The 26083-nt window shown below is 43.8% G+C and overlaps 1 protein-coding gene and 1 long non-coding RNA gene across 4 annotated transcripts; one reads left to right on the top strand and one right to left on the bottom strand.

Moving 5' to 3' along the window:
- Positions 1-75: 75 nt before the first annotated feature.
- On the bottom strand, positions 76-26078 carry MYO19 (myosin XIX). Of its 2 annotated transcripts, XM_090026384.1 has the most exons (25): positions 25900-26078; positions 23241-23391; positions 20909-21053; positions 19881-20029; positions 19221-19334; positions 17085-17217; positions 16794-16863; positions 16253-16355; positions 15901-15997; positions 15246-15322; positions 14507-14597; positions 13153-13324; positions 11928-12001; positions 11700-11821; positions 9369-9482; positions 8673-8849; positions 7667-7813; positions 7026-7133; positions 6101-6171; positions 5345-5460; positions 3840-4009; positions 3087-3216; positions 2803-2888; positions 1976-2284; positions 76-890 (listed from the first exon to the last, which is right to left on the bottom strand). In XM_090026384.1, the coding sequence occupies exons 2-25, from the start codon at positions 23250-23252 to the stop codon at positions 762-764; spliced, it is 2916 nt and encodes a 971-aa protein (XP_089882510.1). In that variant the 5' UTR covers positions 23253-23391; positions 25900-26078; the 3' UTR covers positions 76-761. The 2 variants fall into 2 exon arrangements, with proteins under 2 accessions (XP_089882510.1, XP_089882511.1); XM_090026385.1 differs by lacking the exons at positions 19881-20029; positions 20909-21053; positions 23241-23391; positions 25900-26078 and adding an exon at positions 18285-18400.
- On the top strand, positions 14584-19867 carry LOC149854221 (uncharacterized). 2 transcript variants are annotated; one of them, XR_016439024.1, is made up of 3 exons: positions 14584-14710; positions 15908-16064; positions 19619-19867. It is a non-coding gene; the product is annotated as an uncharacterized LOC149854221 (long non-coding RNA). The 2 variants fall into 2 exon arrangements; XR_016439025.1 differs by lacking the exon at positions 19619-19867 and adding an exon at positions 16505-16642.
- Positions 26079-26083: the final 5 nt, after the last annotated feature.

Here is a 26083-nt window from a genome sequence, read left to right as displayed (position 1 = left end):
CAGTGCACTGCACTTAACTTTGGGCAGATAAATCCTGAATCTGCATATTTTGTTCTTTTTCCTGCTGTTTACATCTGGTTACAAACATGTTTAGAACTTTATCTGACAAAGAAGTAACCCCACTGTTCCTGAGAGCTCTACCTAGCATTACGCTTAACATCTAGTCATAATGAAAACTCTTAAAATTCCTTGCATTTTCAGGGCCAGAAGTGCTACCGGACTGCTAAATTTCAGTGTTGGCTGAGCAAAACAGTTGTATTTAGCTGCAGAGGAAAGCGGGTTGATGGGGATGGAGGGGGGGAAACTACCAGAGAATTCATTTCAGATTTAAAAAAAACCTTACTGTCAGCCTCTTGTATATTGAGTAGTGCTAAAAGAGTGCTTGTTAGATCAAAGACTTCCATCTGTTCAGGTATATATTTTCTCTATTATAATTCTAGTGAAAGGTACTTTAGGTTTTCTTTCTCTGTAGCCATACTTCAGTGTTTTCTTAGTATTGACACATCTCCCACTATCTATAGGAGAAAGGAAGAAATCTAGGCTAACCCCGAAGAGATGTAGTTTTACACCTTTAGCAATGTAGTACACGCAACTTGCACTAAAAAAGCAAGACTGAGGTAGCAGCAGATACATTTAAATTGATCTTTCTCATGCAACAAAGGAGGACGGTCTAAAATACTTGGAAGAGGCAGCTGGCAGGAAGTCCTTCCTTGAAGGAAAAAGTGCAATAAATTAAGGTGACAAAAAGGCAGGCCGCCGCCTTACGTGGTGAGCAGTTTTTTCCTATCTAGTAAAATTTGGTTGAATCCAGTGATGATGTAGGCCTGGTTATGAGGACTGACATTCGCATGTAGCAGTGGAGATTTCTTGCAGTGAAACTTGATGGAGCCCTAGGAAGAAAAACAGTTATCAGTTGAAAAGCTGCCATGTTGAGAGGCAGATTCCAGTCCTCATTTGCTGACTGGACCCTTATTCTATGAGCAGTCCCTTGAAGTTGGACTTGCAGAGCAAAGGAGTCAGCATGACGACCCTCCATCCTTCAGACTTAAAGGAATTACAGCAAGGATGAATTTGCAAAGCAAACCATTACTATCAAGAATGGCTGCAGTAAGGAGACTTTTGGTTTGTGCCCCGAAGTGTCTAACTAAATGAGGGCCTAAGGCCCAGAGGTGTCTTAAGAGGATAAGGATGCTTATAGTCTTGCATAAATGATGTCTCTGTGTGCTCAGCTTCTCATGATGCTGCCTCTACTGACTTCGTCCTGAAAAAGTGGGCAAAAATAAGTAAAGAGCAGCTTGCCAAAATGCAAGTTAGGGTTGTGACCTGACTATTTCTTAGGGGTGGTTGAACATGCATAGTTGGCCATCCTTTGCTTTGCTTCCCTGAAGAGCTCCAATACCAGTATCTCTTGCTTTGTACGGGGAAGTCACTGAAAAATGGCTGGGGGGGTGGATGTAAAGCACAGTGACTCTTTGCAGTACCTCCCCATGTGGCTGCACTCTGCAGTAAATGTTTTTGTAGTATTTTAATCCACTAAATCACGTGAAGGCATTCTTAGTGCAGAACTGGAGTGGCCACATGGGGGGTTATCATGGAATAGGTCTTTGTTCTGTACTAACTTGTGGGGCTTTTCCCTGTGTAGATAAGTCTTGCTGTGTGGACCCAACACTCTACACTTCTGCAGCATCTTCCGCAACAAAACCTTGGGCATTAATGTTTGAGCCTTGAACAGAATTTACCCATGTGATCAGAAATGCAGCACAACAAGCCTGAGGCTGTGCCCGAAATCTAGACACTCAGTCCTTGCCTACAATGCAGGACTATCCTCTCCCTCTCAGCTGTGTGCATCTGTAGGGTAAAAGTGTATGTCACAAGCCCAAGAAACTAGAGTCTGGCTAGCAGACCTGCTCCTGATGCTGTCAGGCAGTATCCAGTGCACGTGGCAGGCTCTGAGGTCTGCTGTCGGGTGCGTTACCTGTGGGAGTGCTCTGATGGAGGCAATGCCACAGCCAAACAAACTGCTCTCTATTTTGCAGCGGTTGTTCTGATGAAGCACTTTCAAGCACATCAGCAAGGACAGGTCTCGTCGAAGCCCGCCCACCGTAACAGGTGCAGTGGACAGAGCTAGTCCAAGAGGCCACAACTGGATTATTGCACTCAGAGGCCAAGTTGTTCCCAGTGGGCCAGGTGACGTGCCTAAGGAAACAGTAGCTCCAGGAACCGAGGAAATGGGTTTTTCTTCGGTGTCATCCAACTCTTCTGCAGCTATTGCAGCCATTTTTGCCTTGGAGGGAAACCCAGAATAGTAATCCTGAGAGACTGAAAGTTGCAATTCCAAAAAAGTTCAAAAATAACCTTGGTGGCCCTGTGCTCTTGAGACCCCTCCCAAACGCTACGGGCAGTCTGCGAACAGGCCAGCATTAAGGAGACTAACTGCAAAGTTCAACAGACTTGTGTGGCTGGTAGAGCATGTAAATTCCTTATTAAGTGCAATGGAGAATAAAGGATTGATCCTGTACCCCCAGCCTCCTCAGGACTGTAATGGTTTTAAGATTGACTGAAGGGTAAAAGAGGGAGACCAGAGGAAACTCAGTCTCCTCCAGCAGGCATCGGAGACCTAATAGAGGCAAGCACACTGTTGGCTTCCCTTCCCCTGTTAAGAGAAATGGCAGAGATAGATTGTGGGGATAAAAGGAAAGAAATGGGGAGTTGCAGCATTTTTTTTAAACAATGCACAGAAATTTTTAAAAATCTACTTAGCAGCAAGTAACCACATGCACACTAGAGGCAGCTATTACTCACTTTCCATTTCCTCCAGACACGCTTTATAATGCTAGCAGCCCTACGCATCCTTTGGAAATGTTTCTTGGCTAGCCAGGAGCGAACAGCTGAAGGTTAATTAAAAAAAGAGGAGACTTAATTGGAGAACAGAGGATCTCAAAACACTTATGATGAAAGAGCCTCACAGTGTGAGAGACAACACTGAATGTTAATCTTTGTGTCAGTTCTGAGTTACTGTGCCACCCCCACACTCCACCTGGTCCAACTGGAAATGTAAGTTAAGTTACTCTTCACCACACCCATACCTGCTTGGATAATGGTAACAGACCACCTCTGCTTTGCTAGCTTCCTCTGCTTAAATCTTCTCCAGCAACACTGAATGCAAAATGCTTTCTCGGAAAATACTGCTGCTCTTCTGGCTTCCAGTTGTTCTAGCTGTGGTGAACAAACACCCTCTGGTTGGCAATCAACATATTTATTGAAAGTTTAGGATCAGCTGCATTTATAACCCAGATCCATGGGGATTTTGCATGTGCAAATGTGAAAGGGTAGGAAGCTGGGCATGGAAGAGCAAGAGTGTCCCTTTCATTTGAAACCAGTAAAAGGCCTATTTAGAGGTTACTCCAGTTGCCTGTTTCATAAGCTTAGCTCTAATTTGGTAAAGCATGCAAGCACGTGCTTCTGTTCCTCTGCTCTAGGCGCAGACTTTGTGAATAAAGGCTTGACTTGCAGGGGAGGAACTGAGCTTTTCTGCTGAAGTTTTTTTAAGGCTGTTTCATATTTTGCTATTTTTAGTGAAGTTGAGACAATATAATGAGTGAGTAGGAAAGACTGGTCTCTCTACCTATTATGGAGACTAGTCTTTAAGACAGATTCCTACTTCTATTGGATTGCTATTGCATGGCATAAGCAGATTTTTTATATTGCAAGTTGGGATGCTACATTTTGGCTTCAGAGAAGTCAGTACGAGTTGTCACTGACCATGGGAGGAGGTCGTATACATGTATATGAGCACCTTCTGTTTTTAACCCAGGAGATTGGGATGTGCACTTACTTACCATAGAGTTCGTCATAAATACTTTGGTTTTGCCACAATATACCAAAGAATTGTTGGCTTTGGCTTCTGTTTGCTTGAGGGAAGCTGCACTTTGTGCCCCCACCACGTTCTGAAGAACTTCCTGGATGACGGAGCGCAATGCTTCATCGTTATGCGGCATCACAGTCCCACCTGCAAAATGGTGAAGGGAGAAGTCGATCATCAAGTCGAAAGTCCTACAGAGACAAAACATCCATCATTTTGTCTACAAATCTCTGGCTGAGTTTACACTGCAAAATGAAGGCGAGTGTAATGTAGCTATGTATCATATCCAGGGATCCTGGGCACGTACCGAACCAGCTGCCACACACTGCTGCTATTGGTATGTGCGCTAGCTAGACTTAGCTAGTAAGTGCTGCACTCGCGTCTTCATTTTGTGGTGTAAATCTAGCGTTTGAAACTTACTACGCAGAACAGAATTAAGAAGAGGCAGCGACGCGGTTAAGAATCAAACAGATCAACACAAACAGATCCAGTGCAATACAGACGGCAAAGAATTGGAGTTACAGTAAACTATCAAAAAAAAAAAATAGGGGGGAAGACTGGTACAGTTCTAATGACAATGCTCGTTCTTAACCTGTTACCTGTCAGATAAGGAGAGCTGGTAGCCAATCAGCCTGAACCATTTTTTATGGAAGTACCCAAAAGATTTAAAATCGATTTTTGGTTTCAATTTTTAATTCCTGCCTACATTTCCTTATTGCATTTAACCAAGTGATCAGTGTTGGCCAGAACTTAACAGGTTTCGAACCAGGTGGGGTTTTGTCACTGCTGGTTGACCCTTCATCACTTATTACAGTTTTCTCTGAGTTAAGGTACTGTACGTTAGATTAAGAGGAAAAATGGAGTAATGTGCAGTATCCAATACCAAAGGTTAACAATTAATTAGGGGGTTTCCTAATAACTGTCCTACCAGGAATTCATACCAAAGCTTTTACCTTTTGAATCTGTTTACATTTTTTAAACGCATCCTCACTTGTTTCTTTGAAAAAAGACTCCCACAGAGAAGTTTGCAAAAGGTAGGAGAAACAGTACAATAGCGGCAGCAATATCCAGTAAAGCTAGAGGGCCAAGTGCATGTTTGGCAAGAGACAAGAAACAGAGAAAGAAGGGATGTAAGCAAATAAAAAGACTCGAAACTGTTTCAAAGTCAACTTAAAAATTCAGAAGCAAAATAAACAGAATTAACTTAATCATTATATCCAAGTCAAAATACAAAATGCAGCAACCATCTATAGAAAAATAGCATGGCATGGAAGTCATTTCATTTAACTGATTTGATAAAGCCTGCCCAAGTAACAGACTGTGTGAAAAGTGCAGTTAGTGGCTAAACAGTGAGAATACTTTGAAAACTGGTCGTTTCCCCCCAGTGTGGAATAGATGACATCAGCATCATAGCTGTTTTTGATTTGCACAGTAGTGACAAACGTGGTGTGGGGTTACATAACAGGCAAGAAAGAAGTGTACCTTTTTTCTTCTTGGCAGGGGGGAGACCATTTTCATCGTCACGTCCTGTGTTTTTCTTTGACGTACGTGATTTTCTCAGTACTTCGTAACGCTCAGTGAAACTTTGGAAGGAGAGCCTGAGAGCCAGAACAACAGTCGGATCTACACAAATGCCATTTACTGCCCCTCAAGAGGAAAAGGATGCAATGGTTTTAGGGTCTGATGAACAGAGCTCCCGGGTGTGTGATGTCATTGCCTTGTCAACCATGTGCAGTAAAATGACCTTTCTGCAGACTTGGGCTGGTGGAGTCCTTCTGTTCCTTTTCTTTAATTACTGGAAACATACTCTAGGGAAGCTATTATGGTGCATTTTATAAACTACATTCATGATTGGAGCAACCCCTGCAGTGTGTCATGTTCACTCTTAGCAAAGGAGGAAAAGCCAGTTTTTGGTGTGGATTATTACACACAAGAATGTAGCGGTTTTAAAAAAAATCTCAAATCGAGATGTGTACATGTCTAAGTAAAATGTAAAAGCAGACTAAGAAGTAAATTACTCAAATGCAGGCTTATGTATTCCATCTCTGCAGTAGTAACTGATAGTAAAAGACATTGCTCAGCAACTGCGTTGTAATACAGAGAAACAGCGTTTGTCTAATACATTCATGGAAGTCGCTGGAATCTCACTGGAAGAGGTCTGGCCTATGAAGTCTTAGGAGCTATGGCTTATTATGAAGAAAAAGTAATCATGAACAACTTAATGTTCACTGGACTTACCTAATAGGGAATCCAGCTGCACTGATAGTGATCGTTTCTACTATGCCACATGCCTCAAGTTGACAAAGAACCTGCAGCAGAAATTCAAAGCACTTTTCCAGCTTCGTTTGGGTGCGGCTGGTAAGGGGTTTGCACCATTTAGGACGCATGCAAAAAGCTACGGATAAACTAAGTTTTAAGGACTTGGAGCCTTTCTATTCCAATAACTGCAAATCATTTGAGAACGAGGTGATCGGAGCTAAACCAAGCTAAAAATGTGACCTGTGGTCTGTACCGAGGGTTTGCCAGCTTGGCGCACCAATGGAGAGCATCAGGGAACTCGAGACATGCAAACACTGGGTTTTCCAGAGTTTTGTTTTCTGGGTCTCTGTTGTTAACAGATCAAGCTGAATCTGAGGAAGTGTAAAAATCAACACAGCTCCATACAGGGGCCTCCTAACTACTTCAGAGTGAGATCCTCAGTTGGTTTTAATTTTAGCCTGAGCTGCTCTGCTTTCAAAGAAACGTCTCCTTGGCATGTGTGCCAGCTGCTCTCATCTGGCTGGGCAGACGTCCCTGCACAGAGGCCAGAAGCCAGGCAGCTTTTCACTGAAGGGGTGCCTTGCAAAGTGAACTCTGCAAATTAAGACTGGTCTTGAATCACACTCAGCTTAGTGTGATCTGAGCCTCCAAACCCGACAAACCCAAGTCTCAACAGCACCAGAAGCTGCTGATCTTTAATGAAGATGCCATCCCCCTGTTTAGAGAAGTATCATCTACTGCAGCACTGGGAAATTTATCTTGAGAGGTTCCTTTAAGAAGTGAGAGATCTGCTATGAAAAGTGCTTTAAAAGCCACTCCAGACTGCACAGGGCCCAATGCAAGCCCTCTGTGAAATCGACCGAAAGCCTCCCACTGCCGAGGGAAAAAGCCTCTGTAGAGTTACCTCTTCTTTTCTAAAAGTCATTGCCTTGCAGTCAGCGTTCGGCTTGATGCATCTGATGTAATGAGGCGTAGTGCTATTTAAAATCTGCATCAGGCGTTCAAGTGACCCCTACAAAAACAAACGGGAGTAATTAGTGCCCATGCGATGTTTCCACCCTTCTCTTCCTCCATGGTAGTTTAGCTGATTAGTACTTTTTTGGATATTTTTAAAGAAAAGGTAGCTTTCCAAGTAAGTGGGAATTAGAGTTAAAACTATTACAGTCCAGGCGGCAGGGCAGAGGAGGAGGGTGGTACTGGAGAAGCCTGGACAAGATCCATTTCTTTCTGAGAAAGCCAGCTGTCTGAGGATATGGAGGGAGAGTTTGGCACATGGCCACAAGATCGGGGTTAGAAAGTATGACAGGAACTTTGTAGGCCAAATGCTACTCTTGGCTCAGTCATTAAGTCCAGGAAACCTCGCTGAAGCCTATGAAGCTACTCCAGTTTGACACTCGACTATTAAATGGTATTTAGTTTAAAGTCAGAAAATAAGTGGAACAATTTTACTATAAAATGACTTGAAGGCAGCAGTGGAAAAGCGCTTGCTTAAGTCAGACAAGGAAATGAGAGCTAAATGGAAACAGAAGCATGAATGGGACAAACCTTGAACTTTGAGACCACTGTAACAATGGCTGCTCTATTCTGGGTTTTGACATGGTTTTGGCTTTCCTCCATCGCAGGAAACAATGTCTGAAGCAGAGAGTCCTGGGATGTCTGCAGAAGCTGAACTAACTCTGGTGGAATCGGGTCCTGCATGGACAAACAGGACCCTTGCAACAATTCCCGGCAAAACGACTCGCATCCTAAGAGCTGACACGACACACAATCGATTCCAGTGTTCACAGATCACCTCGCTTGCTTCCTGTGTGTGATGCTAGTTATACACACACTAGTTCAAAAGCATTTGAACGCAGGTGCGGACCCCTCTGGATTGTAAGCGTGTGGGTATTCGCGTACTTTTGACTGATCACAGTCATCTTTCACGAACCCCTTAGACATAGTCTGCAGACCACCAGAGGTTGTGTGTGATACTAGTTGCGAGGCCTCTGCACTGCAGCCCGGCGACTAGATCAGCAGCACTCGGCTCCCAAAGCGCAGAGCCAGCTGAGCCTCAGCCTGCTGACTGGTGCTGGGGCTGCTTTTTAAGGAGCTCTTGTAGCACCTGCCGCCGCTGCTCAACAAACTGGCTTTAGTCTGCGAGTAGCTCTTGCCTGTGTGACTTCCCCGGTGCCTGCTCCTGCATTCCTGCCTGTGTACCCAGCCCCTGAACTCTGGAGCCCCAGTTTGACTGTGGCATGCCCCCTGACTACAGACATGGGTAACATCCCCCCCAGCTCTAGCCACTAGGCCTAATGCCTCTGCAGACTCTGACACAAGTGATAAACCAAAAGGTAAGTCCATGCTGCTCTTTCCCTAAGTGTATGCAAGTTGAAGTCTGAATGTAATACTCCTGATGAAATATCATACTGGAGGCCATCAATCCACACAATTTGTAATGCCAATGTTCAGTCAGTCTGTTAGCGAGGGTATTTTCAGAATTTCTGATTCTCTTCTAATAAGAGCCACGTGCCTCTTTTTCAGCTGGTTGGTTTGGTTTTTATAAACATACCTTGTTTTTCTCCACCATGCCTTCTACCTGGTAACCGACTTTGCCAGCATAATGGGAAATAATGAAGTTGGGCTTCTTGCTAAACTTGTCCTGACTTATACATTCATTATCTGATAGGGTTTTTTCAATCCGGGTTTGGAACAGGCTGACGTTGGAGGACCTGTTCAGACGACACTCCTGTATGATGAAAACAAGGTAGAATTGCAGTATCATCTCCTATATGCAGCAAGCAAGCAAACTATTAAAATCCTTTTTGCGATGGCTTACTTAGAAGTAAAATATCTTGACATCTCCGTACTGGAACACTGGAAAGTATTATGAAGAGTAAATAAGACTGTAATGGTATCCAGGTTGTAGCCATATTGGTCTAGAGGAAAACGCAATCAGGACTCATAGCAGAGAGATGGTATCTTTTATTAGACCAACAAGATTTTTGAAAACTGAGTCCTGATTGCCTTTAAAAATGTAATGGGGTTTCATGCTTGAAGCCATCTATATATGCAGCATCAAGTGGGAAGGAGATAAATCGGTGTTATGCACATATCTATAACATGATACAAATATGCTATTTTGCATTAATCTATTGCCAAGCTCCTCTTGGGATGCTTTCATACTAAACAGAATATAGCACTAACATTTCTTCTGTGGTGGTTAGAGAAAAGATGGCAGTGGTTAAAGTTCAACCCTCAAACTTACCTCATTGAGCAATGAAAAGATGCTGACAGGGCTTCCTTCTATCAGGTCTAGACAGCTCTGGTTATCCTGGTAGTTTATAAAAGACCACTCAAGACCTTCTGCTGCATATTCTTCCTAGTGCGTGAAAGAGAAATCCAGAGAATGTGATCCAGGGAAAAACAGTCTCTCACCTTGGCTTCTTTTTTTTCTTTAGAAAACACAACTCAATTTATATAGCCTTACTCATCCTAATAGAGAGCCGGCAGGGGGGGTTATCACTTGCAGAAATACAGCCGTTTGGAAGGTCCGTCTGCAGGAACCTTCGGCTAAGGAGACCTGAATCCCCTCGAGCAATCTGTAAATGCGTGTGGAAACTCTCCAGTTATCCCTAAAAGCTGTGCAGATGTTTGACAGAGTGAGTGAACGCACGTTTTCACCTAACTGCACCTCCACTGCCCAGGCAGGATCTCCCTCGAGGGGAAAGGGAATCCCACATGAGCATCTTCAGAGCAGAAGTTGGTCTTCAGCAAGGATAGGAGGTAATGGCGCTATACTTAAAATAAAACTAAATGCCGGAGGAGGTGGATGACAATAGCATTGCCTGATTGTAAGAATCGGTTTTGCCTCATTCCTTTATTGGCCACAGTTCAGTTCTATTATTACAGAAAAAGAAAATACGGAAGCAGGATGAATTCTCGTCTTTAAAAGTCTGCGGCCGAGAATTACCTAGGCAGAGTCACTAATGGAATATAAAGTGGTTGGCATCCAGCCAGAGTGAGAAAGGGAAGAGGGCAAGTGGCAACTCGCAGCAGGCAGCGAACAGCGCTGGAGATGCACGTTAGAATTGTTTCAGTTGTCTAAAGAAAAGTACTAGTGTACGTAAGACCTGTTTTCCTTCTCAGCTGACTATTAATCCCTAGTATGCTGGCACATAGCATGCAATGACTTTGGAGAGCATTAAAAAAATACTTTATGTGTATGTGTGTGTATACATATATATTTTTATAAGTAACTTGTTGGCATGTGTGTGCATGCATGTGTGTGTGTATATATATGTGTATATATATACACATACATACACACAACCGTATTTTATATATATGCTATAATATATAAAATATGGTGAAGTTTATACATATGTATAAATTAAGTTCTTAAAAGGTCCTTATTTCCTGAAAAAAGCTGCAAAACGTATTTAAGGTCGATTTTTTTTTTTTTTTAATGCTACTGCCTGCAATGTAGCATTCATCCTCCCACTGATAAAAAAAATACTATCAAGTTTTAGGGGGGAGGGGAGTTTGTCCTTTCAGTTCAGTTAAGTAGGCAAAGAAGCATGATAAGATGTAGGGAGGGAAGGGGGATATAGATTAAAAGGCAACTCAAAGTGTATGTGGAACTTAAATATTTTATGCCTATTACATTAGCATCCACAAGCTTCAGTCTCAATTGGGCCCTGTTGTGCCAAGTGCTGTATGGACTTCAAAGTGTTTGTCTAGGATGTATTTAGCACATCCAGAACTGGAACTAATTAGCAGTTGGTTTAGCACTTGGTTATTTGATCAACCAATGACTGGATCAAAAGTTGAGCAATGTTCAAAGCGTTTTCTTGATGTCTGTGTAAGTACAGGTTAATTTCTGTGCCAGTTGCTGTAATGCAGCGAGAGAAAGTGGTTCCTGGTAGTTTACAAGTACAGCTATCAATTAATAAGAGCAGAGGGCAGACACAAAGTGTGCTATTCGTACTGAAGGACAGTGGTGTGGCAGCCGGGTTTGAGAGAGCAGACATCTCACACAAGGCACTGTGAACTGGTCAAGTCCTTAGTTATTGGGCTGTGTGTGGCCTCTGTGCCCTGGGATCAATTTTAGCCTGAGAAAATTGCCTTCAATTAACTGAAATCAGGGGCGATTCAGACAGCTGTCTGCTTAACTCCTTTTCTTGCTGATGGGAAAGTTGTGCTTTAGCACCAATGTCTGAGGGAACTGCTGTTTACGCATAGCTCATCTCAAGAGGAGACCAGCCAGCTTGGCTGCACTCAAATGCCTTTTAGCAGCTGGGCTCTGAACAATCTGTCCTTCATGGCATCCCTGAAATACTCTTTTTTTTCCTCCTGCTCTGGAAAGGGTCCCTGTCCCCTTCCATGCTCTTTCCCAACAGCAGCCCAATTCTGCAATCCTCGTTCAAGTAATTTGTACTCGCGTGAGCATCAGGACAGGCAACTAATTGTACAGAAACCTAACTGAAGGCCACATGATGCCACCTCAAATACACAGCTACAACTCTAAATTAACAAAACTGGATTGGGATTAGGAGGAAATACAGTTGTGTTGGCTGTTATCTCAGAATGACAGTACCTGTTGTGCCTTCAGGTAGTGTGCTACAAAGTGTTGCTGTAGTTTTTCATTGGCGTAGTTAATACAAAGCTGTTCCAGATTGTTTTCAGGGAAAGATTCAAACCCGTAAACATCCAATAACCCTAGAAAACATAGGGGGAAAAAAATCCATAAGATCTAATGTGCTTGGGTCTAAAGAAGGAAAAGCTACTTAATACTCTTGAATCTGAGAGAGACTAAAACCCTTACCTATAAAATTGTTCTGCATGGAAGAATCTGCATAGATGCTTTCATTTATTACCGAAACCAACCAGTCAAACAATCTATAAAATAATAAAAACTTTGATTAGGTGGACACACAAAAAAAAGTGCCTCTTTAACCCTTAAGGAACCACTTCCATTAAGGACAGAAGGCCAAATTTTGCCTTTGCCTCTTCCTATGCAACATACAGCTCAGCCCAAATCAAAGAGGAGTCCCAGAGTGTGAAAGCAGAATTGGCCTAACACTCCTATAGGCTAATTTCCTTTATTTTTAAGATGTGGACTTTTGCCATTCTTTATTTTAGACTGTAGTAACACCTAGAGCTCTGAATCAGTGGTGTGAACATACTTTGCTTAGGAGATGCAAATCCACACAAAAGACTGGGCTGTCCTTGAGGTGCGTGAAAAGAGAATTCTGTCACACCACTGAGCTGTATGTTCAGATGATTTCAGCTCAACACACATCAACTATTGTAGCTGGACAGAAATAGATTTCAAATCTTGCATATGAGCTAGTTTTATTCCCAACGAATAAAGCAATCCTGTGACTGGCAATTTGCATATTTACGCATTTAGGCTACAGTTTAGGATTAGCTACATTAAGAGTCACTTAAGTCTGTAATGGGAAGCGGTTGCTCAGGGGTTCCAAACCTTTCTTTTCTGTAGCATGAATTGCATTTTAAGTGCATTTAAATCGCATTAGCAGTGGAGAAGGGCTTTATACAATCACTAATGGTATAATACCTGTGCAAGCAATTTGCAACAGGGAAAAAGTAATTATTTTTAGCTGTCTTAATGCAATTTAGCAGATCAAATTGAAGAAGTCAGCAGAACGTAACCAGAGTGTGGAATGGCCTGCTCGCTGTACTTTTACTAGGGAAAACATGTCTATAGAAGGACAGACATCAGCTAGTGGAGAGAGAAAAAATTCTGAACTAGTAGACCTGGCACAAGCAGAAGAAAAGTGATTGAATGTTCCTACACAGACAACCCAAGGCAAACTTTCCAAGATCCAGTATGTGCCGCAGGCAAGCTAGATAGCAGCCATTCAGCTGAGAGCAGGAGGAAATGACTGATCGGGATGGAGCAAAGCCACGCGAGGAAGCCTTCCCCTGGGGAGTTGTAAGCAGGTTGTCTTCATATACCTCTTCCCCTCCCTCAGCACACAAATTTCCCCCACGCTTGTACAGTTGTCACTACGGTTTGCACTTACTTGGCATAGATAACTTTGGCCAGGCAGTCCCTTCTTGTCTCGCATTCTGATCTGGAGCAGGGCTTTTTGAAGACTTGTTGTTGCTTTCCAGCAGTTATAGTTCGAATCCTCAGTGTTTCCAGCAACTTTTCGGCGGACATTTTCAGCAAGTCTGCTGTGGTCTTCACAAAGCCTTGTTCAGAAAGCAAAGTTTGTAACACCAAAAAAATAAAAATCTAAATTCCTTCAAAAATGTAAATGCCTTATTTTATAGAGAGGGCACTATTCTGAGATCAAAATTAAAAAGAAATGTTTGACTTCATGGGATATTCTCTTTCTGAAGCTCAGGACAAGATATTTCAACATGGGCCTCGGATTTTGGGTGCTCAGTGACCTCAGAGTTACTCAAGAGAAATTCAACAACTTTTGAAAGAAACTCTAGTATATGAAGTTCGCTGTCCAAAATTAGTTCGCTTCTTGAAAGTCTGAACTGCAGCTCTTAAAATACACACCTGTCCATTTGCTTTGCAATTTCACCGAGGCCCTGGCTTGTACTGCACAGAGATCTCCAAATCCGTGTAAAGAGGAAACATTCATGACCAACAAAATAGGCTACCTTTGTGTGGTATACTGTGGTGTCAAGATTTCCTAATGCATTTTAAGACCCACTAAGCACAGAAAAAAACCAACTGAAACAAACTAGAAAATTATGGGGCCTGAGTGAAAGTGGACTGATTTTGTCAGAGATTGTGCAAAAGAAGTATGAAGCCCTACTGGTTAGGCCAGTGTTTTACTTTTTGTGGGAAGTCTGGAGTCGCTGGAGTTGAGTCATAGAAACCGTCTATTGAAAAAAGGAACATACTGCATATTTTCCCTTGCAGAGTGCAGCCGCTTTTGTAGACGGTAGCTAATTTGACAGGCTTGCTGAGATCAGAATGTGAAGGTGGAATTACAACTTTATTACTCGAGCACGAACACACACTACAAAAGCCCTACTCTCGGGTATGTCTGGAGTTTCAAAGCTCCACGGTGTAAGTATAGGACTAGACCTGAGGATCCTGGTCCTGCCAGCAGCTTGTTTTGTAGCTTTGGGCAATTCATTCAGGTCTCCTGATCTCTAAGATAGGATGTTATCTCTCAGGGACAGGGAGGATTAAATGTGTGCTTGTACAGCACTTTGAAGCTCTAGGGTGTTTTTAGAAAGGCTCCATTCTGTCCTCTCCCTCCCTCCTTTTGAGTGGCCGTTCTCTTCACTCCCTCCTGCAATTAAAGTTTTCTCTTGAAAGGCAGACTACAGTACAGCAGACTGCGATGGTCCTTCCCACTGGAAAGCAAACACCAGAGCTATGTATGCTTGGGTTGTTTGGTACCTTACCTTTGGCATCATCTTCTGGCTCACAAGGCTGAGATTCATCTATGGCACCGGAGAACTGAATGTTACCAAGATGCAGAAGCCCTGCCAGTACCTGCAACATGAAGAGGCACTTCAGTGCTGGAGTGGAGATTTACCTGAGATTGCTAATGGCACATCCCCGATGAACAGGACAACAGCAGAAACATTTCCACCAATATACAAATGGTTAGAAAGCTGCTGCTTATTTCTAAAGTCACTAGCTTAGGTTTTGATCTTGCACAACTGTAGTCAGTGGGAGCAGGAATGAGCCCTTTGATTGCATAAGGGAACAAGAGCACCTCTAACTGCAACTTCACGTTCTTCTATAAGTGACCACTGAGGGCCGGGGTGGTGGAGGCGCCGAGGTGCGTGGTTGGCTAGCCCAGAGGTTGCAAGTTCAAGGTCAAAACAGAAGTGCTCAGGTTGAGGCCTGTCAGATTGCAATGAATCTGCAAATTCTGTTAAACGCCTTGTCACAAGGACACACAACAGGGAAAGGATAAGGGATTACTGATTCTTGTAGAACAGAGTTAATCAAAGGCAGTGATGTGTAGAAATGAGGAATTAGAGGCAAACCTTCTGACCCATTAGAAGTCAGTTTTGCACCAGTAAAGATTGCAATGTTTAGTACTAATGGTACCAAAGCTGCCACTTTAAATAGACCCTATTGAGCAAGCATCCCAACTGCCCCCTTCAGAATGAATCAGCAGATGTATCTGACCTTAAAAACGTTGTTCTGTGCGGAGTGGTCAATGCCCAAGTGAAACATTGCATCTCTGGTTACCCCAAAGCAGTCCTCTGCAAAGCCAAAGAGGGTGGTGTTATATATTTTATATCACACTACAAACAGGGTCCCAAACACTGCTAACCAAGCCCTTTCTCAATCCTTCAAAAAGGCAAGATGGTTCTGCTGAAATTTTCAAAGGAACTTAGGCGAGCAGTGTCCTTTTGAAAAGTCCCAGCTGCCAACCCAAAAAGAGAGAGGTCATATGTTACTGCCACTGAGTGACTTAATGGAGTGGAATATTGACCTGTTGTGGGACACAGAGTTTAGGTTGCAAATTGATAAAACACCTACACAGTACACCAGGTTTCTGAACTTGACCTCAAAGTAATGCAAATAACTTGGGTCAGGACATGCTATTCTGTGGCAAGAACAAGGTCTTAACAGTACAAAATTAAGTCTAAACAGAGGCAATCATGCAGGTGGCTTTGTGGAAGTGGAACATAAATCCACTGTCCCAGTGCCTTAAGTCTCCCTCAAATGATTAACTTGTGGTCATGTGATTTGTCTTAAGCCCATATATGCATTCACCACTAATATTTTTTGTGTATAGAAGTTCAGCTCTTTGTGCCAACAAAATCTGTGCTGTTACCTTCTAGGTCTTTTTCAGAATTGGGCAACCAGAAGAAGTTTGCACCTTCATGGAGGTTCCACTCCGCCCTTTCTTTCTTAGTGGCACCTTTTGTGATCTTGAAACAGAAGACAAAAGCGTTACTGAATCCTAATGCCGGCATTTACATTTTCTGGTAGCAAATGGTAAGCGTATTTCCAATTTCCCACTCAGTGGGATGCAAACAACAGATCCAGAAAATGAAACGTAAACTGAGTAAACAAACTGAGCCCCAATAAAACAAAAAGTTGCAAGTACATCTTGTGTCCAGCTCTAGCCAGTCTATCACCACTGTATTTTTAGAAATACGAAGATAAGTGAGCCTAGTACAAACCTGATAAAAGATATGGAAGTTCCTTTCGCAAGGGGCCTGATAGGCAACTCTGGTTTTCTCCAGCAGGAAAGTTTGAATGGAAGCACTAGTCAGATGTTGTGTTCTAGAGAAATGATAATTTTTTTAAAATGCACTATTAGAGAGAGAAACCCCATGGTCACACAGTGTACAAGGGGTCCCTAGTTTGTAAGTAATGCTTTACGCTTCTGATGGAAGTTTTCTGGTGTTTCTTTCATAACATTTCTATTCTAGGATCCTTAAGATGATTATCCATGCAACGGCACAGTAGTGTACCCCATTTATATCATCTTCTGGACTGAAGTTCTGTTTCCAAGTTAGATGTCCATTAACTGTTTACACTGTACTAATTAAATCCAGGAAACTCAAGAGTCTCAACAGGCCAAAGCATGTTACAAAAATGCTCCACTCAAATATTCTGTGGAAAGCTTGAGAGACCAGTCTGCAAGAAGTGAAAGTTGTACAGATGAAAAAACAAAAAAGAAAAATAGACAGCTCAAGCATTTTGCATAATTGTGAATACCTGTTTAACTGAAGCTGGATATATTTCCCAAAACGGCTACTGTTGTTATTCCGTAGAGTACATGCATTTCCTGTGAAGTTACCGGGAGTGGGGACAGACAAAGCATTATCATTCTCCAGCCGTGAAAAAAACAGAGCGGTTTTACGCTTCTACTTAGGAAACATAATTACACAGGATATGCAAGTTTTTCAGAGGTGAATTTCTCTTTGAATTTCAGAGGGAGATGTTTTAGGTCTGCATGTGTTTTAAAATATATAATTTTGTTTTAAACAACAGACAATTCCTTTTTACCAAAAGCCTCCATAACAGGGTTCGAGTCAAGCACTCTCCTCTCGATCCTTTCCACCATTTCATTGCCTTTAGGGGAAGTGGTTGAAGCAGCAACAGTGGCATAAAATTTCATAAGGCACCGGGATGTCCAAGTCTGAAAAAGAGGTTTCACATAGACGTTTGTCTGCTTTCACCACATTATTAATTGTCTATTCATAACAAGAGACATGGCTGTTGGAAAACTACAGTGTGTTACTATCTAATATGTTGAAAAAACTAGAAGCACACCGATATACCGGTCCATATCGTATTGGCACCGGTAAAAGGAAAATCAGCATTATCGGCAATTGGCTTTTTTTGGCTGATGTGGCCAATATGTTGCCGATTAAATTCTGCGTGCCTGCACACAGCCAGAGCATGCACGTGGCCAGCCCAAGAGCTTGGAGAGCAGCAGCCAGCTATTAAGTCTGTTGCGGGGGAAGGGGTGGAGAGAGGGAAGGGGCATGGGGGGCGGGGGCAGATTGAAGCTCCTGTGGTGAGGGAGGGAGTCCAGCTGGGGCAGAAGCAGGCGCTGCCCAGCTGGGGCAGGGAATGGGATGGAGCTGTGAGTGGCTCGTCTGGGGGGTGTGGGGCAGTTCCCACTGCTGCGTGCATCCCCAGGGAAGCCATGGGGGATGTGTGCCCCCCGGATCTGTGCATGGGGCAAAGGCGGGCTGCTGCTGTGGGCTGGGGGAGGCGCTGGGCTCTTCCTGGCAGAGGGGGGTGGTCTGGGCCAGGGTTGTGCTTGGGCCGGGTGGCAGTGGTGCTGGGGGGGCAGGCTATGGCAAATTTTGGGGTGGCTGTAGCCCACCCTGTTGTGCCTCCCACCTCAATGCCACTGCCACCTGCACTGATTACCGCCCTGGCCTAGCCCCCCTGCCTGGACAAGCCCAGCGCCACCCCGCCCCCCCCCCCAAGCCTGTAGTGGCAACGTGCCCTTGGCCTGTGTACAGATCCGGGGGGCACATGCCTCCCATACCTTCTCTGGGCATGTGCGCAGCGGCAGGATCTGCCCCTCTTCCCCATGCCCCCCCCTGAACAAGCTGCTCATGGCTCCATCCTACACCCCACCCCCGCTGGGCAACAGCTAATCCTGCCCCAGCCCCACTCCCTCCCTCACCACAGGGGCCTCTATCTGCCCCCTCTTGCCTCTCCCCACCCCTCCCACCACAACAGACTTACCAGCCAGATGCTGCTCTCCAAGCTGCCAGGCTGCATATTGGCAATTGGATCGGCCAATGTGGCTCGCTAATAATCGGCCATCAGTTTTGGCCCAAAAAGTCTTTATTGGTACACCCCTAGAAGAGAGCAGTCATTTCCGTTTTCTGGCCTTGATTCAGCAAAGCACTTTCAAAGGTGTGCTTAAGCATCATTACAATCAATGACATTTAAGATACATGTCCATGGATCTATCTATATAATGTACAGAAGTATTCTGCAGCGATAACCCAGGCTCTAGCTGCTACATTGCTTCTGGTTCTGGCTTGTGGGAGCTCTCTGCATGGCACTAAGTGCTTTGCTGAATTGGGGCCTTATGGGATAAAGCCTTTCATAAACATCGCTGAGTAAATAGACAGTCACATTAAGATGGACTGACTGTGAGCCATTAAGACCCCAAGACAGCAAGCACTTTGTGCCTCCAGTTAAGCCCATGCTTAAGTGCTCTGCTGAAAACGGGTGAGTTGATGAATGGGAACCAAAATTAGGAGCTGAACTATCACTAGTCTTGTGGGCATTTATATTGCAACAAGAACCATACCTAGTCCTGGCCGGACAGGTTCAGCAATCATTAACTTGAGCAGAATTCCTGTTTACTAAGTGGAGTTTTACTCTACCAAGAACTGCAGATAGGGGCCTAGAAGGAATTTTACTGCAGCCTTTTTGAGTCTCATGTCATTGCACAATATTGTATTATCCCACCAAAATTACTATAACAGCTTAAGGTTATTAGTTGCTAAATATAGTGATTTTTTTTTTTTTTATGGGATTTTTTCCCCCCTCTTGATCCGAGGCTAGCTGAAATGTTTTGTGCCCCACTGAAGTCTCAAAACATACTAGCAATGTAAAAGTTAATAACCAGGTTATAAAAGGCAGGGAGAGAAAGAGTCATACCCTTACCTTCCCTGCACCACTTTCTCCACTGACTATTATAGACTGGTTCACAGGTTCGATCTGGCTTTGGACATTTCGGTAGGTCTGTTCAGCCACAGCAAAGATGTGAGGTTTTAACTCCTAGGAATTAACAGAACATATGCACTGTTGGAGAAGACAGCTACTGCTTTAAATTAAAAAAAAGTCTGTCACTTATCCTTAGCTCTGCAGAAGTTAGGGACATATAACGGGGGCCTGGGAAAGAGGCACAAATGGTGTGTAGCTTGCTCAAGGTCAGACAACAAGAATGGGAACTTAGGAGGCTTTGGCTCCAAGCCTTGTGCTTAGTCACTGGAATTTACTATCGTCTCCCCTAATTGATTTGATCACAAAAATATCAATCAAGTCTTTCCTTTTACCTACAGGTATTTTGCCTTTATAAAGCTAAAAACGCTGACAGAAGCTCATCCAAATATGAGAGCGAGCCTGTCATACAGAAGGAAAAAAACCTCCCTCACATAGGTAAAAACAAATCCAGTACCACCCTTCTACTAAGTAAAGCCAGTTGTGCTGCTAGAAATGGTTCGGACAATGCAGGCTTTCTTGATCAGTGCAGATTTGGAAAACATTATAGCTTGTATCACTTTGTAGATGTAGAAGAACAGCAGCTTCAAATGCACCCAGTACCTGAGGGCGAAGCGCAGCATGATACTCTTTCATAAGCTTGGGAGAGTAGAGGGAAGAGATGGGTTGAAATGGATTTACAGCCACAAGACTGCAGCCAGCATTGGTGTAGAACACATTTCCTGCGTATCTCGCTTGTAGACATTTCAGAACTGAAAAGCAAACATTTTATTACTATTTACTGAACACAACATTTTTTTTTTTTTACTTCTGTAGTTGTAACAGAAAATCTCCAAACACGTTACCTTTCTGCCTATTATACCAACTGATTTAATAAATAGCTTTCAGTTGAGGAGGAAGCGTACCAGTAAGAGAATTTTGGTATCTAATAGGCATCAATATTCTGTTTGTTGACGTGCTGTTTAAAAAACGTGAGAGATCACCAATTAACTATTTTATTTCTTTCTCACCCCCCACCCCCGCGAGAGGTTCCACATGTGGAGTCACCTATTCATTCATGGAGCAAGTAAAGGTAGGGAGACTTCTCCATGTAGTCCCACCGCTCTTCCTCAATGTAGTCCAGCTCTACAGTTACGGGAGAAGCTTTGTTTCCAAGTCTGAGTTCAATACGTGGCTTTTCTACTAAGAGTGGTGTGGCAAGGAAACCCTACAGTTTGTGTGGTGTCTTGAGATAAGGAAATCTGTGTGCAGAAACTGGGTTGAGGCCACAGTGTTTTTTCCAAGGAGACCACATGAATTCCCCGAGAGCAGCAGCTTCCAAGTACTACCGAGCCCAGATGCCCTTTAACCAATGGCTCAGGTTGTAAGTTCTCCAATTTAGTTCCTATTTCTTGCTTGCTAATGCCACGACAGGCTCAAGGATATTGATGAAACCAAGTTTTAAGGACTGATCCAAAGTTAGCAGGAATCCTTCCATTGACTTTAACATGCTTTGGATCCTGAACTGTAATTTCCCCATAGTATTAATGTGATCACAATAGCTGACTGCATTATGTTGACAGTTATTGGGGAAATTTGCCATATAAAAGGAAACAACACTACAGAAGGTGCCTCTGGCTCTATGTACTTACCTGTTGTGGTGGTCACAGGATTAACTTTGGTAAGGTCATCAAAGAGATGTAGTGTATCTTCATCACTCAGAAAAGCTTTAACTTCTTCCTCAAAGGAGTCACTGAGATCATTTGGGATGACAGAATCTTTTTTTTGGCCATTTATCTGGAAAGCACAGATAAAAAGATAAAACACTGGTGAACAACTGAATGCAGGACTGGACTTTTACCTTTCAGTTACTGGTTATTGTCCCTGAGAGGCTCCCAGATGCAGCAAATTTAAGTTCAGCTCTAGCAAAAATCTTAATTCAGTACATTTGAATGTGACTGGCTTGTCCACTGCCAAGCGGGGTTAAAAAAACCCTGTACCTAGTAGAAAGCCGTGCTGCAGTATGCAGACATATTTGAGCAGGTGTGTGGTTTGATGTATGAGAGGCAGTAAACTACAGACGTCCTTTAGAGGCTGAATTTATCCCTAGTAGTTCTTACTGCAAGGGACTGACACCTGGAATCAATGCGTCTTGAGAAGAACGTTTCCCAGTTTTGGCAACTTTGAGTATCTTTAAGTACAGATCTACTTACACAACAGTCCTTGACCCAAAGACTTCAAATCCTCTAAATGTCACACGCTTGACATGGTATGTGGGAAAGGCAGAGGACATGGGCTCTGGGGGCCCTAATGGCTGAGGCAAAGACTGTGACAGTACATTTGACAGCTCAGGCTGATGGAGGGCCCCAGATTTAGATTACCTGGTACGGACTTGCATTTCTGGAGCCAGAGGTTATGATCCATGAGTGTGGTTTTGCAAAGCATGTGTGTTTGTGCATGCATGCAGCTACCTGGGGAGATGAATGGAGAGGTTTTAACACTTTGTTTTGCTTACAATAAACTAGAATTGGCCCTCTCCGTGTAACTTTAATCTTAGCCTCTGGGCTCCGGAGTCCTTGAAAACACCAGGTGGAAGGACACTTGTTTATTACGCATACGTAATGGAAAGCCCAGCCAGCAAAGACAGGCTTCAGGTGCCTTTTTTTTAGCAGGGGGGAGGTGTTGCAGAGGGGTGTGGAGAAGGGCAGGGCTACCTTTTGTATTCCACTTGCACGTTTCTCTTCCCTTTCTGTCCAACAACTACCGCCTCTCTTCCTCGAGGTAGAGATTTCAAACTTTTTCTTGTCGCATCCCCCCTTCCAGATCCACCCGCTGCCTGTGCCCCCCCACCAGCATACATTTTATATTTTAACCCTTAAATGCAATGAAAACTAAGTCCACCATTAGGCAATTTCTCCAACATCCCCCCCAGAGATGTCTTGCATACCCCCAGGAGTACACATACCATAGTTTGGGAACCCCTGCTCTAGCATAACTCCACTAATTTACATGTCATAGCAGAGATCCACAATTATAGGTACCAGTTAGCTAAAGTCTTGAAACATAACAATGTTAAATTTTGTTTGCAATGACAAGCTGCTAAAATTAATTAGTGCATAAAATATGAATGCTGCTGAGTTCAACTGGCAAATGGGCAAACTGCATCCTAGAAACCCCTGTCCATGCAAATGGCTCTGAAAAAATAAGTGGAGAATACTAACTCTTTACATATGACACACGGACTTGGAACGCTTGTCCTTTCCTGACTTGCCATACGTGTGGATTGTTTCCAGCAGTGCAGTTACGTTCGTGCTGGTAAAAAGCTTGCTCATTGTCAACCGAAAATGTTGTCAGAACCACGATTTTCATTCTGCCTTGTGTGAACATTGAGAATCCCAGTGATTGCATGAACAGACATGCTGAATTTTTGTATATAAAACCAAATGTTGCTCCCTTGGTAGTAAATGCTAGTTTGTTGCCAATTGTCCAATCTTTGGAAAAATATGCATCACCCTGTCTCTGCCGTAGTGTTTGTTTGCTGCTTTGTGCTCATAGTAGTGGAGTTGTTGCGTGCTCCATTGAAAGCTGATTGCAATGAACTCTGGAAAACCAGGCCGCTTTTTTTGGCCTGTACAATTAGTTCAAGCTTCTGATATTCACTTAGATCTCTTTTCATTTTTAATATGGTGGCGTGTACAGCTAGAGGAGAACATGATTGCTTTCAGGTCAGCGAATAAAGTGGGCATTTAAGCTAACCTAGGCACACAAATCAGAATCTCGCACAGAACAAGACAAGCTGGCCAGTTCTGCCTAATAGCAATGACAAGCCTGTGGAGCAACTGCACAACCATCTTGAAAGAAAACATTTTTTTTTTCCCCAGTCATTTATCTCTAATTACATTCAAACAAATCCAAGCCCCTCATGATTGCATGACATCAAAATGTAATTAATCCATATAAATGATTTTTGGCTTTGATTTTTACCTGCTTGGGCATATTTTCCAGTTGTCTGATGCTGCGTATGGCAAAATGTGTAAAGCTCTATAACCAGGAATACTGGATAGGTGTCAGTACAGCCTTTAGTTGGTGGTATTTCGTTGAAGGTGAAATAGTCAATGGTATTTCATTGGAGGGCCTAAGGAAAAGAAAAAACACATAGACACACACCTTGGTTGTTTCAGAGGAACAATGTGCACTGTGTAGTTCTGTGCAACTTTCCCCAAACTCGGATAAAGTTTCATCTCTGGAATATCAGGAATCAGTCTGGGCCTTCACTGCATTGCCAATCAATGTCAGGTCTCATCTTGCCTATATCTAACAACGGAGGGGCCGCCCCAACCCCAGCAGCTTGGTCTGATGCCCCAAACCCTGTATATGTCTGCACTAATGGTTTGTCTGCCGCTACCATTTGGTGACTTGAAACGCATTTTATCCAGCTGGATGACCAGAGCAGTGTAAGGCCATGCCCATTTCTATATTAAACCAGGTCTCCGCTTAAATCCTCTCCTTCCAAACGTGCTAGTGAACGTGAAGTTGAGTTCCTGCAGTTCTCAGCCATCTTCAAACATGGGCCTCCCAGCTGCATACTATTATGCCAGCTCCCAAAATGCCCTGTATTGAGAAAACTACGCTGCAGTGCGGCATCCGTTCTGTGCACTGGTCTCAGAAAGCTGGGTAAATATGTGGATTCTGTTCTCTGTAATTAAGGCAATAGCAAAGATGGTAAATTACTAGGGGTTATATTCTACTTCTGTTTAAATGAACGGTTTTGCTGTCTTTGCAAGCACATTCAGAAACGAGAGTAGTACTTGTACCGACATGAATCTCCTAATACTCCTTGGTACTTACTACAGAAAACAAAATATTGTAGATACAGGCTCTTTAGGCAAGAATGCTGAGCATCTCTTTATTGTGAAATTCAAGTTGCTTTGCTGCTTTTGGTTTAAATAATGTTTTGATTGAAAGGAATTTCCAACATAAATGTGGTTGATCTCTTTTCATGCTGTTAGCCCAGATGGTTAATGTTGTGGGCCTGGCAGCATCAGTGATAGCTGCATTTCTGGATAGGGTGTAACTCATGGAAGTTGCATATTACAGGTAAAACTTGCTCAGTACTGGCTGTATCCTGCTTCCTTAGATCGGCAGGAGTGCTGCCATTTGCTTGAATGGTGTTAGGGTCTGGTTCTATTTTTTTCATTCTTATTCGAAAAATAATCAGCTCTCATAACTGGAGGTAGTTTCTCTCTTTACAGTCCCTTGACATTACTGTTTAAAGGATGACTGTTCACCCTTCCGTAAGCAGTGTATATAGCATGACGTTGGTTAATATGAAATTTATACCAATGCCAATATGGCTCGTCTACACTTAAGAGGATAAACTCGCCTAGTGGATATGGTTTCCACTGTATCAATACAGTTTTCAACCAGTTTTCCAAACAAAACATGGAAAAACACAGTTTTTCGAGTGCAACTGCATCTATCCTGGTGCTTTTGTCAGCACAGCAAAGGTGGCTGGGGTGATGGAGAGCCCCACGCACACGCACGTTTAACAGACATGCTTTAGCCATCAAACCTATTGCATCTTTCTGTTCTCCTGAGCAATATGAAATGTCATTTCTACCTGGGAGAAATGTTACAATCTGTCCATTCTCCTTTGCCTGAAGAAGGGCGCGTGAGCCTGAAAGCTTGCAAATAAAGACATTTTTTGGTAAGTATTTAGTTGCACTAATACAAGATACTGCCTCTACCAGGAGTTCTGAATACTTCAGCCATCATGTCTAAGTTTAGACTACACCCGTGTTTTTGCAGGTATTATTTCCCAGTGGCACTGTTTAAAAACCTTTACAAGCTACAGACTTAAGCTTTCAACTGTCCAGCAGAGAGAGAGAGAGTGGCTCCAGTTTACAGATATCAAACAGACTGCCCAAGGTCATAGAAAGTTTGTGACAAAAACAGAAACGGGTCCAACAGGTCCGTGCTTTACCCGCACTTCCGTCTGGGCGCAAAACCCAAACGATAGCCTTTCTTTCTGGACTCAGCTGCAGGCAGGACGTAGGAAACGGGCAATGAAAAAATAACTGGATAGCCTCCATCCACTTTTCCGTTGCGTTCAAGGTTAGTTGTCCCCTTTCCTCAACAGCCACTGAAGTAGCTTTGATTTATTTAAACAAACAAACAAAAAAAAGGTGTTCTCCCTTGTGTCTGTCGGAAAAGACCTGCGCAAAGCTTGACCTTGACTGAAATGATCTCTGCTCTCTCGTACCACCGGCGCAGGCTTTGAAAGCACCTTCCCTGGGCAGCGCTAGGTTTCCCATAAAGGAAGGGGACTTCTCAAATCAGCCCAGCCGGAAGATGGATCAAATCCGGATTTGTTGCCAAACCCTGAAGGACAAAAAAAAGCCCTCCTGCGAGGCGCATCTATACGCAGCGCCGGGTCTGGACACTCCTTGCAGGCAGGGTCCTAACCTCGTTGTCACTAGGGAGGCAGCAGCGATGGGGTGGCACAAGGGGGCTGCGCCCCTCCTCGTGCTGGGGCGTGCAACGTGAAGGCGGGGGTGGGGGGGGGGTCTCCCTTGCTCCGGGGGAGTTGCACCAGCCCGGAGCCGGGGCAGGGGGGGGGAGAGGAGGAGAAAGCCGGACTCACCCGCTGCAAAGCCGTGCCCGGAGCGGGGAGGCCGGGCGGGGAGGAGCCGGGGCGGGGGCTGCGGTTTGAATCGGGAGAGGCGGACACACGTGGCTGCCCCCGGGGGCGGTGCCGGGGCCGCGTGTTGAATCAGGCGAAGGGAAAGCGGGCTGGCGAAAGTGCGCCGAAGGAAACCCGGCTCGCG

This window comes from Crocodylus siamensis, chromosome 13 (assembly GCF_052110815.1).
Source record: "Crocodylus siamensis isolate JL-2025a chromosome 13, ASM5211081v1, whole genome shotgun sequence".
Classification (NCBI taxonomy): Eukaryota; Metazoa; Chordata; order Crocodylia; family Crocodylidae; genus Crocodylus; species Crocodylus siamensis.
The sequence above is the reverse complement of the archived record's forward strand: the minus strand, read 5'-3'. Positions and strand labels throughout refer to the sequence as shown.

Excerpts from the sequence above, each read along its gene's own strand:
- MYO19 (XM_090026384.1), bottom strand. Across the intron at positions 9,483-11,699 it reads ACTACCTGAAGGCACAACAG|GAAGAATATGCAGCAGAAGG; the intron begins GTACTGTCATTC and ends TTCACGCACTAG. Across the intron at positions 891-1,975 it reads CCATCAGAGCACTCCCACAG|GGCTCCATCAAGTTTCACTG; the intron begins GTAACGCACCCG and ends TTTTCTTCCTAG.